This window comes from Talpa europaea (assembly GCF_964194135.1).
Source record: "Talpa europaea genome assembly, chromosome: 10".
NCBI classification, from domain to species: domain Eukaryota; kingdom Metazoa; phylum Chordata; class Mammalia; order Eulipotyphla; family Talpidae; genus Talpa; species Talpa europaea.
In genome coordinates, this window is record NC_140077.1 from 56,762,839 (window position 1) to 56,779,613 (window position 16,775).

At 31.0% G+C, this 16,775-nt stretch overlaps 1 protein-coding gene across 1 annotated transcript in view; it reads left to right on the forward strand.

The window, feature by feature from the left end:
* The window catches only part of PCDH15 (protocadherin related 15), a gene marked incomplete at both ends in the record, with an annotated part of 665,703 nt that extends 649,256 nt beyond the window's left edge, over nt 1–16,447 (forward strand). Inside the window, 2 exons of the mRNA XM_084244834.1 lie at nt 15,450–15,520; nt 16,374–16,447. Of these exons, the coding sequence (XP_084100960.1) occupies nt 15,450–15,520; nt 16,374–16,447 (145 nt within the window). The remainder of the gene's footprint in view (nt 1–15,449; nt 15,521–16,373) is intronic.
* Nucleotides 16,448–16,775: the final 328 nt, after the last annotated feature.

Below are 16,775 nucleotides of genomic sequence, written 5' to 3' on the forward strand. Positions count from 1 at the left end.
TATCTCCCCACTCCCCACCCAAATTAACAATAGCTTCTGTTCCCTGCCACCCCAAATTAAGATAATAAAACAAAAACATAAAATAGTACTTTCTGATTTGGTATCAAAATCCATTCATATTTGGTTACAAAAATTGTTTTTATCTAAAATTATATACTTTTCTAATATTTTAGTGTCTCATAAAATAGAATTAAAATCTGAATGAGTTGAAAGAAAATATTAAATACATTACCACTTAGAGAATATTCCTTTTATATATTCTCCTCAGAATTCTGTGATACTGTTATAGGGCAGCCCCGATATTGAACAGGTTGCCTGGGTGTGGGTCCTCACCCGGACGCTTACAAGGGACTTATTAATACTCCACTACAGGCACACACAAAAGGTTAATAAAAGGTTTATTTACAAGGGAAAAGGAAATAAGGAAAATGTACAACTCAGGGAGAAAATAGGGAAATAAAGTCTTTAATGTGTCCTACCCAGACATCCTTTCCCCCCTAACAATACCTTAATATTTTTCCTATACTATTTGGAATTCTAAGCAATATTAATACATTTTTTAAAGACTTTGTTAAAAAGATTTAGAGCTATTTCTATCATTATACTACCCTCATAACCTGATATTTAACTTGTCTTTGTTTTAAAAAATCAAGAGTAGCTGCTTCTGAAGATGAAATGCAAAACAACCAAGGACACAATTTGAATATGATTAAATTTAATCCCAGAAAACTTTTATTAACTGGAAATAGGTGGAGTTGAGGGACTAAACATGTTTTACTATGTAACATTATAGTATTTACTAGTAGGAATAAAGCAAGCCACAAAAGTATCAAATTTATCTTTCAATGGGCAATTGATTGTAAACATAAACCAATACTGGTTGCTTTATTAATAATTGAACAATTTCTTATTTTAAGAATAGTTTTTAAAATGTTAAAATTGATTTTGATGTCATTTTAATGCTAAAATGTAATTTAGAAGTTGGATGTTTGACATTCTAATACAACATACATGATTCATTTAAACAGTGTTATTTTTTCATAAATTGAAAATTATGGTCTCCTCTTGAATTATGGGTGAATGTAGGAATTGAGCCAATATGATTTGATTTTATGTTAACCACCTCTTTCCAGCAAAAGTATTTAAAACCAAAATATTATGTGTAAAGGTAAGTGTTTTTATATATGTAATTAGACATGGGTGTATATTCATTTTTATTTATCAAAAGGTAAACTATATCATCTGGAATCAGTATAATTTGATGGCAATAATTTCCAAATAGCTGCACTTTAGTTTATTTTTATTAGAAAAAAATGTGGTAGACTGAAAAGAGTTATTGTAATGATTGTATGTTTTTATTGAAATATTTTAACTTCTACATCTAATTTTCTAATGTTTAACTTTTCTATTCAAAAACTTTTAGAAGTATTCTAATCATAGGTTACTAGTAATTATACTCACTCCAAATGAATTATTATGTATTTCTAAAAGAAAAAAATTCAGAGTTCATTTTGACAAATGAATAACTTCATATAGATTCAACAATTATTCTCTAATAGTTATTAATAATATTTGTGTATTTACCTTCTTCTAAATAATACTTATATCTACTTTATAATCAATGTAAAACAATTTTGTAGACAAGACATAGAAGTAATTCTTATAATCTCACATAAAATGCTTTAGGTTTGAAGTGACCCATGTTTAATAGAGATGAATGTACCAATGTATACGAATATCAGATTAATTTTATGTGATACAAAACCATACTAATGCCATGTGATTCTACCTAAAACTTGATTACATACTGCTCTTATGAGTCAATATAAAGAAAGTATATAAATATGCATTTTCATTTTTTGGATATGCATATAAACTGTATAATCAAGTTCCTATTGTATTTTCATAACCATCCAAATTAACTATAGTCAAAACTTTTTTTTCCTATCACATGTTTTCTCTTTCTCACCTGTGGATACATAGGCATAAGTAAGTAAATAATATTTTAATACAAGGGCTTTGAAAACAAAAGTTCCAATAGACTAAATGTTTCATTTTGTTTTTAACTTTAAAAACAGTAATTGTCATTCTTTACCTTGGAGTCATTTACTTTAAAAAAGAATGTTTTGTCTTCTACACCTCATTTTCTTTTTGCTATTTTAAAATAGCTTGATTTTAAAACAAGTATTCCAGTTGATATACCTGTTCCTGCCTACAAGAGTTTCAAAATTCTCATTTTATAGTGTTACAATATTTATAGATCTCTTTCAATCAAAAAATGATGTAGTATCAACATCAGATCTAGTCAGAAACATTTGCCATATAATGTCAAGTCCATTTGAAAAAAAAAGCCTTTTTGAGATCAGGAAGAATGTTTGCTGACACTGAATCCAAATTTCCTTTACTTTCTGAATTATTTAGGTAGGCCTGATACCCCAAGTTCACCTCTAGCAGCTTATGTCTTTGCCAAATGACACAATAGAAACTTTTGCTTTATATATCAATTTATTGCTCCACTGTCATCCTAAGTTTTCAAATTAGTTATTTAAATTTTATTCAAAATACTTTTTATTTCATTTCTACTGTGTGGGTAAATATTAAATAATAATAAAATTAAATCTGTTACTCTGAGCTTGAGAGCCATCTATTAAGAAACTGTTCAAAATCATGTCATCCAACTTTTCCGGGGTTAGGGTCCCAATGCATCAATTAGCACTGTTTGTGCCCTTTGACTTATTAAATTCTATTTATAACTCATAGCCAGTATGATTTGGTGTCCATTGTATGAACAAAATTTTAGTGATATCAAAACTGTATTACTGTAACAGAAATCTTATTGAATCTTGACTAAAATTGATCCAGATCATATTCAAGGAACTATCAATAGCTCCCTTTCTTATTTGTATAATTTATAATCTTTTAAATTTGATTAAACCTAAAATTGTAATAGAATAATCTCTGTGAACATTCTGAGGAAAACTCCAGTTCTTAATTGTGATTTCAAACTCAATTCAAGAAATTCTCCCACTTAGACTCATGAACTTTAATTCTCTTAATTTGAGGAATAGAAAATCCTTTTCTGTATTCTCTTGCAAGCATTATCCTAGATAAGAGAGTACTTTTAGTTCAAAGACAGAATTAATGAAATGAAAGGTAATGAACAGGTACTGAATCCAATAGAACTAAGGATTGTTTAGCCAAAACAGTCACATCTGAGCATCTTCAATGAAGGCAGAGAATCTGAAATCATTAGTCATAATGCTTGGTGTAATTTGGAGAATTGTGATTTATGCATCAGAGAACTGTTATGTGTAGTCAAGAATTCTTTGTTGTGTCAAGCTAGCTGGGAAAAAACAGTGAATAGATTGACACATTTAAAAAAAAAATGAAAAATTTCCATACTATTCACAACTCGAATTTTTCCTATCCTGATTTTTGGAGAACAGGGACATAAAAGTAATATCTTGCTTCAGTTCATTAGTATTATTTGTTTGATCTTTTATTGTTTGAAGAAGTAATGAGAATCATAAAAAAACATCTTTCTCATGAAAGTTGTGTCACAAGCTGTTTCCTTACATTTCATTATCTTCTTTTCTTTCAAGTCTTTTCCTTCTCTACCATTTCCAACAAAGCAGGGGAAATAAGTCTTTCTCAGAAGACAGGAAACATCAGCACGTTGCGATGCCCTTTTCTTCCAATACTATTGAGGCTCACAAGCAGGCTCAGATAGATGGATCATTTAAGAACAATCAGCCCACGTCTGCAGGAAACTTCACACTGCTTTCAGAGGAGGACAACTTAAGTAGTCACAATACCCTTTATAAGGAAAATGTAGATAAAAGATCAAGAAATGTTGACTTTTCAATAAGAACAGATTTTGTAGACTCATTTTTACCTAAAACACAAGCCAAGAATGAGTCTCTGAGCGACCCAAGAGAAAAGATTCAGAGTATATGGAATCAACCAATATCCTTACCTAAAAGATCAAGGTGGAAGTTCCCTAACAGCCCAGAAACCATAGATCTGGAGAAATGGGGAAGCAACAGGCAGAAAATCAAAAGTGAAAGCTCTGGCATTTGTCCAAACAAAGGAGGTAGCAGTAATCCCTTGTTTACAACTGAAGATGTACATTTTACAGAGAAAGAGGAAATAAGACAAGGTGAATCACTGATTACACAAGGAACAGAACAAGTGAAATCTCTGTCTTCAGCTTCATTTTCCTCTCCTTGGTCTCATTCCTCATACTCCACTTTGCCAACTGTTTCAAGAACTGTGGAACTCAAATCAAAATCCAGTATCATTTCTCCTGATGACTGTTCCTTGGAACTTTCTCCTTCAATGCCTTGCATTTTAAAATCTTCACTCTTTAGGAGAGAGAAGCCTACTCATGTGTTGACTGTGGAAACCAAAAGGAACATTTTTGAAAATAGCTCCCATCCACCCAGTATTTCTCTTCCTCCTCCATTTCCTCCTCCTCTTCCTCCTCCTCCTCCTCCTGCTAATACTGCACTTACTCCTGCTCTTTCCTGTCTTAATCCTTCCCCCTCTACTCTTCCTCCTCTTCCACTTCACTCAGTTTCTGTTCCTCATCCTCCCACTACTTCTCCTGCACCTTTCCTTCCTTCATGTCCCGCTCTCCCTCCACTTCCTTCCCCTCTGCCTCCTTCAACTTCAGTTCCATCCAATAAGTGTGATTGCCTACCAGTTGTTAAAGGCACTGTCAGTGTGACATCTGCCAAGGAAATGAAATCTTCTATGATACAGCAATCAACATCAACAACTATCTGTAACACAGATCCTCAGAGAGAACCGAGAGGCATTCTCAAACATATTAAAAACTTAGCAGAACTTGAAAAATCAGTAGCTAATATGTACAGTCAAATTGAAAAAAATTACCCACCCACACACAGCTCAAAACCTCAAACTAGTCCTTCAGAGATAATAAATATGGAAACGACATCTGAACAAAACCGGGAGAATTTGCACAATATTGTCGAGGAGATTGAGAAACAATCTCAAAGTCAATCTACTTCACTGTAATGTTTCTCCTATTTTAATTGGACCACTCTTGTTAACCATAATCTTCAAGTGAAGGCAAATTTGAACTTTAAAGAAGATTCCATTCTTTTATCCTAAACTCAATGCAATGGTGTTTTCTCCTCATTTTTAAGTTAAAAGATTATTAACCTCATCATTACTAACTCATATTATAGATTTACCTTAATTTTCTTAACTACGAAGTAGCATTATTTGTCTACATTAATAGAAAAAGTAAGTAATTTCAATCTATTTTTCAATGGGAATATATGGGCATGAAAGTTAGATATTCAAATTAAAGTAATGACTTATTTAACATGTTAATGCTTGATTTTACATTTACTTTTTGATCAGTTTTATATGTGTACTCAAGGAAAAAGGCATACTATTATAAATAGACTAGAATTTGTTTCATAGGATCTGTTATTTCCGTGAAGCCCATATATTTGGTAAGAAGAAATACTACCAAAGTAAAATGTGTATCTAGAACTGTAGGACATCACAGACAAAATGATATTCCAAAGTAAATGCTAGGTACTATAAGATGCAGTCATCTGTTTTCTTATAAGAACATCTTTTACTCTGGCTTGCTTTTATCTTACTAGTATGTTTATACATTTGATAAATCTTTTACTTTTTTCAATTGCTGTCTTCTATTTATTTCTCATTGTGTGTTCCTTTCCCTTCTTTATAATGAAATAAATATTGAGTTGTTGACTTTTGTAAGACATTTCATTGTTCCCACAAATGTTTAAAGTACTATTTAGTTTTGCTTGTCCATATTATTATATCATCTCCTTAGTTATACTTTTATCATAAGATTCTGCTTTGAAGAAAATATCTCCAGTTTTATAGAGAAATCCTAATCCGTTTCATCAAATGAAAGTCAACTAAATCTCCACTAACATTTGGTATGGATTTGGTAACTACTATTTGATTGAAGAAAATTATACATATTTTTATAATTTATTAGTAATATAAAACATGTTTCATCAAAATTTTACAAAAGTGCATGATTTATTTTATTTCTAGTCACTTTTAATCTCTGTAGTCATCCAAATTTAGACTACTATATAAGTTAAATATAAAAATATTAAGAAGAAATCAAGAGGGAATGTATTTGGTGAAATGGCATCATTTTTAAATAGACCTAATTTATTTTAGGCAAAGATGGATAATTTTTTACTATAGGAATAAATTTCTGTAGTTGAAAATGTTCTCATTATCTAGAGCTCAACTTATTAAATTCTTAATTCTTAAAATAATTCAATTAATTCCAATCTTCTTTGTGAAAGCAACACTTGACTATCAGTTATTACTTATCCCCCCCACCCTAACATATGTAATATGTCTTATGTACTGGAAATTCCTGTTTTGAATATAAGTATAATTATTTATTTTGCTCTGCAATTTTAATATTTTGGAAAGTACGTCTACACAGAAAAATGCACGATTCCCAAATATAAGCAAAATCTTGCTTGATAATTGCTGTTACAAGTATATAAATACAGGTACAGGGCTGTACAGTGCATCATTTCAAACGTTTTGTTCAGCTCTTATTTTACATAACATTTCTTCAAGAATATGGTCTTGCATTCCTAACTAAAAATATGTGATAAAAGGCAATCTGTAAATCAGATTATTTTCATTAGCACCTCTGCTTCTGATTCTTTTCATCCAAATCAAGAGTGATTTGTTTCTTGGGATTCTTGAAAATGATTTTTTTCTCTCTTTCACTGAAAAACTTCAGTTGGAGTTTTTGTTGGCAGCTGGTCATATGCATGAGAGCTTGTGCTATTTGGCGGACTCTGACAAGGTATTATTCAATTGTGTAAGCCTTTAATGTTAGTGTGTTTTTTAAGCTATTTGTACCAAGTTTTTGGAAATGTGAAAGAAATTCCTTAAAATTTCTTGATTATGAAATCACTAGTGACCAAAGAAATGATACATGAAATCCAGATAACATTTTATGTAGGCACCTATAGTCTCAACTAAATCATTACACTGCATATTTCTGTAACACTTTTGTAAAACAATTGTCCATTGGTACCTGCAAACTATCAGTTCTAAGACCCCTTATGGCTACCAAAATCAGCAGTTTCTCATGTTCCTTATATAAAATGGCATAGTATTGACATATAACTTTAGCACATCCTCCCATATAAAGTAAAATCATCTATAAATGACTGATAATCTGTATTATCAATATACATGCTATGTAAAGTGCTGTATGTTTAGGGAATAATGACAAAGGGAAAAGTCTACATGTTCAGTACAGACACAACTTTTGTAATTTTATCAATATTATAAGTTATTTTTTTTTATTGTGGTTGATTGAATCAGTGGATGCAGGCCCTGTTGGATACTTAAGGTTTACTCTATTTGTATTATCTAAAAATTCTATTAGTATTTTGCTGTTTTGAAATGAAACATCTATGCCCATAATTTATACTTATCTAGTCTTACTGACACATCTTATTTAGAGATTCACAGCTTCATCATTAAAGTCAATTAGAATATTTTCTGTATGAGACTTATAAATTTCCTGGGAGTACAAAACCCATTATTATTCTCCATTAATTATATTTCAATTAGTACATAAGGAATTATTAGAATCTTCAAATGAAGACATAAAGATGTTACCATACATTTTCCTTATTTTTTTAAAAACTGTAAATCATGCAAATGATGCAAAATGATTAATGTACATCATGAATAAGCTACATAAAATATGCATCAATATTATCTGACTGGTTTTATAAGAATCAATGGGAAGTTATGTTAATCAAAAGCACACAGATAATCATACATAACTGTTCTGTTGTATACCAGTTCTCAATTTTTGACTGTAAGTTGACATACAATGCAAATAATCAAATGAAAGGCAGCAAAAATTCTAATGGAAACAGTATCATTCATCTATTGATGGTAGATATTTCTCACATTTATGGAAAATATTGCTAATGAGACAGTTTAAATACCCTAGAAAATGAAGTCAAGCTGTGCTTGGACATTATGTGACCCGATTGTCATTATTTGAACCTAAATACAAGGTTTATATAATTTATCTCTCAAACACACAGACTGAATAAAAGTTGAAAATGACTAAACTTCTCTACATGGATTATCATTGCCATAATTATTGGCAAAATTATATAAGCACTCTGCAAAACTCACCACAGAACCATTTAAAATAATGAGTTGCTGACAGGATTAAGAGAGCATTATATTAGCATTATTGGCAACCATTTCAATAGATAATGCCTCAATCACTTAAGATGCTTTCAGTTAAGTAAACTTACCTTGTGAAGGCCTTGCAATTTTTTTTAAATATTTTTTATTGGATTTTAGGAAATTATATAGCTCTACATTGCAGTTGTCTACTAGTTTAATATTAATAGTTGTCTAACTAGTTTAATATTAATATTTTAAGGCAACTGTTTGAAGAATAAGTAAAAAATCCTCATAACTGGAGACATGAAACATAAAAAGCATTTTTTACTTTTCACATGCTCAAATACAGTCAAATGTTTCAAAAATTTGTCATCCATGGCCTTCATAATTCTTTGTGATATTAAACATTTGGTTATTATATATTTAAAATATTTTCACTTTTTTTTATAATGCATATGACCCTTAAATCGAGTCAATATTTTTGCATTAGTTTTAGAACACAGAAAAATCATCTCAGAAACATTTGGAAGGATATTCTAGTTATACATTTTTATTCTGTACCAATATATTTTGCAGATGAAACATCTTTCTCCTAAATGACTATCACGACTAATCTAGTACAAAGATGATGCAGTTTAATTTTCACCCCGTTAACCATAATAGTCAAAGTTTATTACTGTACATCATTGAGATAAAATATGTTGTGAATGGTTTGTTGCTCATATGGAGTGAAAATATAGGGTGAATTTTGCTTTTTGTAATGCAGGCATGAAACTGATTGTCCTGTCTTGATACTGCCATAAAATATATTTTTGCTGAGATAATTTTTAGGAGAAATGACTTAAGTTTTTCCTCAGACATTTAAAACACTCTTAAGTTTTATTTAATCTGAAAAGCTAAGATGTTTAATACTGATTTCTTCATTTCTGCTTTGCAGGAGAGGTTATGCATCAGAGGTAAGGGTTTTATGGTGTTATATACAACTTATTAGGAAAATATTTGTTATAGGCAGGACTAATTCATAGTATTTCAAAACTAGGTTATTTTCTTTCATTTCAACAAAACTAAAAGTGCCATGCCATTTTTTTTCCTATCTGTTGCCTCTTTGTCTTGGGGTTTTAAGTCTATTGTTTAGTAGGTGAGCAAAGATTAATTGCTTACCTTTTCAAATATTTTTTTTTACTGAATCAATATTAATATTATATACTCCCAAATTTATTTGTCTTGGGCTGTAATAACATGTAGGAGTTGTGAACTTTTGTTGTTGTTTTAACCAGTACAATTCATCATCCTCTCATGTAAGGGCTTGATGTCTTAAAGAGAGAAAAATATCAGAAAGTTCTGACTTTCCTATGTGTGAATTTGGTTCTCAGTCTGCAGTGAACATAACAGGCATTATGGTTAGTGATTTGGCCATACTGCCACTGGTGCTATCAATGAAGTTACCACCTATTATGGTTTAGAATACAACTTCTCGCTTAAGAGAACAAAATTAGCATAAGACCTAATTGACTATGAGTTTAGAATACATAAATCCTAAATTATTTAGATATCAAGATAAAAGTCTTTAAGAATGAATGGTTCCCAGGGAATTACAATAGCTAACAGATTGAATTAATCTGACTTGAGCTGCCTACACCTTTAAATGGATATGTAACTAATTCACTAACATTAGTGTGGTGAAAGTGCCCTCTTCACTCAGTTTATCGGTCATTTCAAACAACTGGTTTATTGGTGAAATTATTTCCCAGAAATTCTCTGTCCACCTTACCATGGCTTAATTTAAGATTGGTCTTATATAACTATTGTCCTTCAAAGAGTTGATAAAGAATGTATAATTTAATGAAAAATTGTAATTTTTTATAACATAGATCCATAGAAACTGCATTTGCTTTACACAAGTATGTGTGGAATGGGAAGGTAGTAGGAAATGATTGCTGCAAAATCTGAGGAAGGGCAATTTCCCTAATCACAAAAGATTTCTGCAAACATGTTCAATCTATGTATTGGTGAAAAGAAAATTAGGTAGTATGTCTTAAATGTCGTAAATATGATGATGGCTATATTACACTTATATCACCTATGTTTGTGTGTTCCATCCTCCTTCTGAATGAACCTGATTACATTTAATGTGATTGAGGAGAAAAAAAGAGGGGCAATCTAAAACAAGGTTTAAAGTGGTAAAAAGAGTTAGTGACAGAAAATATTTTTAGAAGTAGGAATGAATCTACATTGAAGCTTACATTTTAAAAAATGTTTTTATTTATGAATATATTGACTTAGGTATTAAAAAAATTCTTATATTATGTTCCAACATACACAGTCAATATAGTGCTGTTGGTAGATACTATATGAATAATGAATCAAAATCCCTAGTAACCAGTTTTAAGCTGTCACCTTTTTTTCTCTCTTTTCAATCATAATCTATCTTTCCTATGAATTATTTTCTAAATCTTTTTCTATTTTAATTTCCATTGGCAGCAACAACAACTGCTGAGGCCTTCTCTCCTTAAACCAGAGGTATCAATTTTCTTTTTCTTTTCATACACATGGAGTCTTCATAATACTTTGTGATTTTAAGATCATCTTTCAGGTAGGCAGAATAGGTGGCTGCCAACATGGCATAATTTTATGAGAGAGTGAAAAGATGAGTTTAAATAAACAGCCAAACCATTTTCTACCTGGTTGCCTATGGTTAGCATTCTAAATCTTTAACATCTCTAGGAATTAGACAAATAACTTTGTTCCTATTAAAAACAAGTAACACTGAGCACAGCAAATCATGAACCTACGCAGTAACTTGTCTTAGTGAAACTTGATTCAGAAGTGTTCATGAGAGGTCAGATTCAAAGTAAGCAAAATTTGAAGAATGAATGGTGACACACACTGAAACATAAAAAGATAGAAGCTGGGTTTTCAAAAACAGTCTTTAGTCATTTTATGTAACTCAAATTATTGCTGTTGGGCACATGTCTTTTTTCTTTTTTTTCTGCAAGAAGAAACAGATGTTCAGAGTTACGTAGTAAGTGCATATCACCCATATTTATTTTACTTAATGCCTAAATTAAAAAAATAAAAAATAATGCTAATTTTAAATATCTTTTTTGGAAAATTTACTATTTTATAAGCTCTAATTAGAAAAATATGTTTCTCGTAACAACAGAGTCTCACCTTTCCTAACCATAGTCATTTTTTTTTGTGAGAATTTATCTCCGCTGGGGCCTCCTTGGTGGTGCACAGGCAGTGCTGTGGGGCTGTCTGCAGCCTCTGCAGCACTGTTTGATTCCCAGCCGGCCAGAGAGATTCCCACATGGTGCAGCAGACCTCTCCTGTCTCACCTGCTGCTCCCCTCAGCAGTGTATTTGGGTCCATCTGCCTGTTCTGCTCCCTGCTCCATCTCTGGTGAATTCTCTCAACCTCCCAAGTCTCTGGCCTGTACCCCAAAGCTTGTATAAAATAGATAAATCTTAAAAAAAAAAGAATTTATCCCCCCCATTCTGGAGGCTGTGTCAAAAATACTTAATTTTAATAAGTTTTTAAGAAAATTTCCAGGCATCTCTTTCAAAAACTATTGAATCAAATAACTCAAGATTTAAAAATCAACAAGGGATTCTCTTGATGGATCGCAGGGGGCTTGCTGGTAGGAGAATTATAGGAACTACACCACAGGGAGGAATCAAATACTATTTAAAAATTAGCAAAGATGTAAAAACTTAATTTTTAAAAGTAAAAATAAAATTAAACATTTCACATTGAAGAAATAAAAATCCAAATACCGACTATTAGATGCAAGCTCTTAGGTAAAATATGTACCTCCTGCATGTCAATTTCATCTTCTAGAAAATGTCAGCAGTAATACTTAATATATAGCCCCTAGTTCAGCAACTGGAACATAGTAGGATTAAATTCAGACAATAGTAGCTATTACTATTGTTCTTGTTTGCACCAGTACAACAAACATTACTGGAAATATACCAAGTTATCTATATTTGCTCTGAATGGTCAGCCAAAAAAAAAATAAAAAATATTAGGTATTTGATCTGCCCATAAAAATTCATTTTTAGTACTTATCTTGATGTTTTAAAATATAGGATCACCTGTTAAGGGAATGACAGACAACACAGACTATATAGAACAGCAAAATGGCCCACATCCCACTGTTCACGTCAATTAGAGGACCTAGTATCACCATGTTTTTCCTCAAAAAATATTTTTTTACAGAAGATATACTCTGCTCTTCAGTAATGGGTGTTATAAGGATCTAATGATACAATTAAAAAAAAAAAGAATTTAAGTGGTACCCTTAAGATCATTCCCTTCCATAAACTCCTATTCATCTTTACTGAGCTGAAACCAGAGAGAATGAGTGAGTTTTCTTGGTTCCTTTTCAGTTGCTCCTTTTATGTTTTTGGTCATCTGATGACACATATATACATACATGTGCATGTGTGTGTATATGTGTGTGCAATAGCCTCATTTTACTTACTGTTTTTATGAGTTTGACAACGACCATTTTTATACCTTTTATAAGCAGAATCATGAGCAACTGTCCTTTTGTGATTGGCTTATTTCACTTAGTTTGTGTTCAGTGTTCATTCATATTGTTGCATATGGTAGGACTTCTTTCCCTTTTAGGTTGAATAAGATTCTATTGTATGTATTTACCACATTTTCATATCCAGTCAGCATTGACAGACATTTGGTTTTCAACTTTAAAATCATTTAAAGGTCTTTTATGTTTCATACTTAGATTAAATGTGCATTGGTCAAACAGTGTAAAAATATTACTTCTGAGACTTACGTGCTTCATGTAATCCAATATAATTACATTGGGTTCTTGATGCCTCAAGGTCTAAGCCTACCTATATAACATGCGTATTTATTTAGTTTAAATACATATTAAATCCTAAATTTTAACTTTGTCCCAATTACTGAACTTTCTCAGCCTCATTTTTCATCCCTCTACCTGTTGTGAATGTTTTTTTATTGAGTTAGAACTCGACATAAAAGCATACAAATCATGCTATACACCCAGATGAATTTTTAAAGGGTATACATGTCCTCCTACCTCTTAGCTTTTCCATTCCATGTCAACACTCAGAAATTGTCTCCTTTCTCTAACCTTTTCCCCCCAATATAAATACTTTAATGCAAATACATTGTAATTGAAATATTATGGAGGTAGAATTGAAAAATATAATTGTAAAATGAAATTTATATTGTGATTTGATAAATGTGTACACTGTGAAAAGATTCCTACTGGCTAGTTATTTACAACAACTCACATGATTCTTACTTTTCTCCTTTTTGGTGAGAACATTTAAGTTCTGCTCTCAGTAAATTTTAGTTATAAAGTACAGTGTTATCAACTGTAATCACCATATTTTATATCCTCAGACCTTTACTCATCAAATTAAGCCAAAGTTTGTACCTATTTAACAACCTCTCTTTATCTTCCCCATCCCCCAGTCCCTGAAATCACTTCTTCACATTCTGTTTCTATGATTTTGATTTTTTTATTTAATATATACTAGATTCATAGATTGTGCTATCATGTTGTATTTACCTTTCTCTGTCTTGGTTGTTTGAATTAGCCTACTATCCTGAAGTTTCATCCTTGTTGTTGCAAATGGTAGGCTTTCTTTCTTTCTACGTGTAGGTTTCTATTGCAGTGGCAGTACTCTGGCTAATGAGGTACGATTATTGCTAACTGATAACTTCTTACCTGGCTTCTAACACATTAGTTTTCGAAACAAATAATATGCCATAATGACATTTATGCCTCACATTTTGCTCATCTTTTTGTTTGGGTGATTCATCTGTTTTGTGATATAGTATGGTATTTTTCAAATGGACTTTTAATTGACTCAAATATAGGTCTGTTAATCTGGTTGGTAAATTGAAGCAGTTGTGATATCAAAATTGGAATTCTTTTCAATTGATTCACAAAGTATTTGTAAACTGAAAATTCATCATATAGTATACTTTAGCAGAGTAGGATTACAACTTAAATGTTGAGGAAAGTAATATGAGTAGAGTTTATTATTATATGTGAACAAAGACCAAATGACAGACTTCACTACAACTATGGGTGTCAATGGAAAACAGTGGTTGAAGACAGACAGAACCAGGAGAGAATATGTTTGATGTAAGTAGTAGTACCACCAACTAAAGTTCTGACATGTAAAAATATCAATGTTTTTATATTTTTAGTTTTCAAAATAAATCAAAACATTTTTCTATAGCATATTCTAATTAGAATTCTGGTACACATCATTTTTTATAGTAATGTTTGCAAAACAAAGTAAAGCTGAGGGTCACTGTCCATAGCCATTGTGCAGGCTGTGAATTTCTATACTTTGTTAATACCTTTATGTCTTCAGAGGCTATTTCTACTCACTAATTACTATATATCAACAAAATAATTTTTATCAATAATAAATGATTTTAGAACTAAGCACCAGTTCATTTTCCTATAGACATCTAGTTTCCTTCTTTCCCTTATTACAAAATAAATTTTATCATTTGACTTCATGTTATTCAAATGGATTCAAAGGAGAAACAATGAAATTTAATAGCTTTTGAAAATTGGTTTCATATGAGTCTCATGAAATAAATCATTCTGTAAGACTAGAATTTGATGGAAACTCTAGAATTGTCTAGAATATAGAGCTGGGATCTTGAATGGGGTCCCTGCTCTATTTTTTTTTTTTTAGAAAAGAAATAACTAGGAATACATTTTAAAATGTAAACATCCTTGGAAGATATAGACTATTATAGTTTTACTGATGTAGCATGATTATTATCAAATCATTTTATGAGTAATTTATATGAATAGAATTTCTCTGGGTATTAGAACACTATTATCAGAAAGATGAACATAAAGACAACAATATGATTTTCCACAGACTAACATCTGTGTTTAACATAAGTTAAAGTATAGTGCCTTTCATAATTTTCAACATTATACAAAAACAAGTGGTATCATCTTTAATTTTTGATTAATTTACCATGAAGAAAATAATTTATATTCTTTACATTTTTGGTTCTAATAGCAATTTGTGTAAAACATTTGCAGCCAGAAAGAAAAAAAATTGAGTGTGTTTAACATTTGTAATCATAGCCATTTTGGCAGGACTGTTTTGGGAGCCATCCACTTCTGGGTCTGGGAATCTGACTTTGAGCTGGAATATAATAAGAATTTGTTTTCAACTGCAATTTCTCTTTTTGAACAATAGGAGTTATCCATGGAATCTGGAATTGATCCTGGCCAGGAATATGGACAAGAGTATTACAGTTATGAGCATGGGTACATCTTCAGATTTTTCATCCAGTATCTTAATATTTTTATGGACACTGAGGAATTATTAGATGGTCATTACTGCAACCATTCATTTTGTAAATGTGCTTTCATCTATGTGTTTTCATCTATTTCATTACGAAAATGAATATATGTTGGTTTAGTTTCAATGCAATGTTAATCATGTTTCTAGATTGAGTTCTGTTTTGATGTTCTGTGTTGATACTGACTACTGCTCTAAAAATGAAGTAAAATATGCAAAATTATTTAAAAGGGAAATAGAAGTCAAACATATTTGCTCAATTCCTGAATTCACCATTTCTTTTCCTATGAGATGTTTAACATTTTATCTAACAAATCAAGGTCAAGATTTGCATGAGAGAAATTAAGAGGAAAGCATACTTAAGATAAAGTAATTAAGTATTTCAAAAGGCACTTCTATACACATAAGTTAACTGTTTTCTGAAAATACAGTACAGGAATGTGAAAACCATTACAATGTTTGAAGTAGATCTTAAGAAGTTTTAGTTGTGAATAAGCTATTATACTTTTGGGGAGTACCATTTTATGCTCTAAGTTCATCAAATAAGAATTTGACTTTCTGTTCACATTAGTCTCTCCCAAAATTTAAATCTGAAATAATTTGACTCTTTTTACTGTTATTCTAGGATACCATTATGGTTAAAATCACTTGTCATGAGGTTGTGGCTTTTGTTTATCCTATGATTTATAATTAGTTTATTAGGACCCTAATAATGCTGTATATCTATTGACCACATTGGTGAAGAAAACAGCTCAGACATGGTAGATGCTACACAGATCACATACACACAGTTTTTAAAGTTGCAAGTTTCTCTTACAGGTATGAAATGCCTCAATATGGAAGTCGTCGCCGTTTGTTACCTCCAGCTGGACAAGAGGAATACGGTGAGGTAGTTGGTGAAGCTGAAGAGGAATATGAGGAGGAAGAGGTAATTACTCTAATTTTCTTTGTAAGGTTAAAGTTCAAAAAAATATTTAATAGCAGCCTACAAAATATTTGAAAAAATCAGAACTCCTATTCATTTAGTACTTGTTTTCAATAGAAATTTAACAACACTGACCATTTCTTTGTCATTACGTAAGTACAACTTACTTTCATTTAATAATGTTCAACACCTATAATAAGGTCACAACAAAATTTATATTCCTTAAATCCTAAATGTTATACCATAAAAATAACATTAAAATCAAACGTAAAAAATGTTTTGCAAAACCATGATTA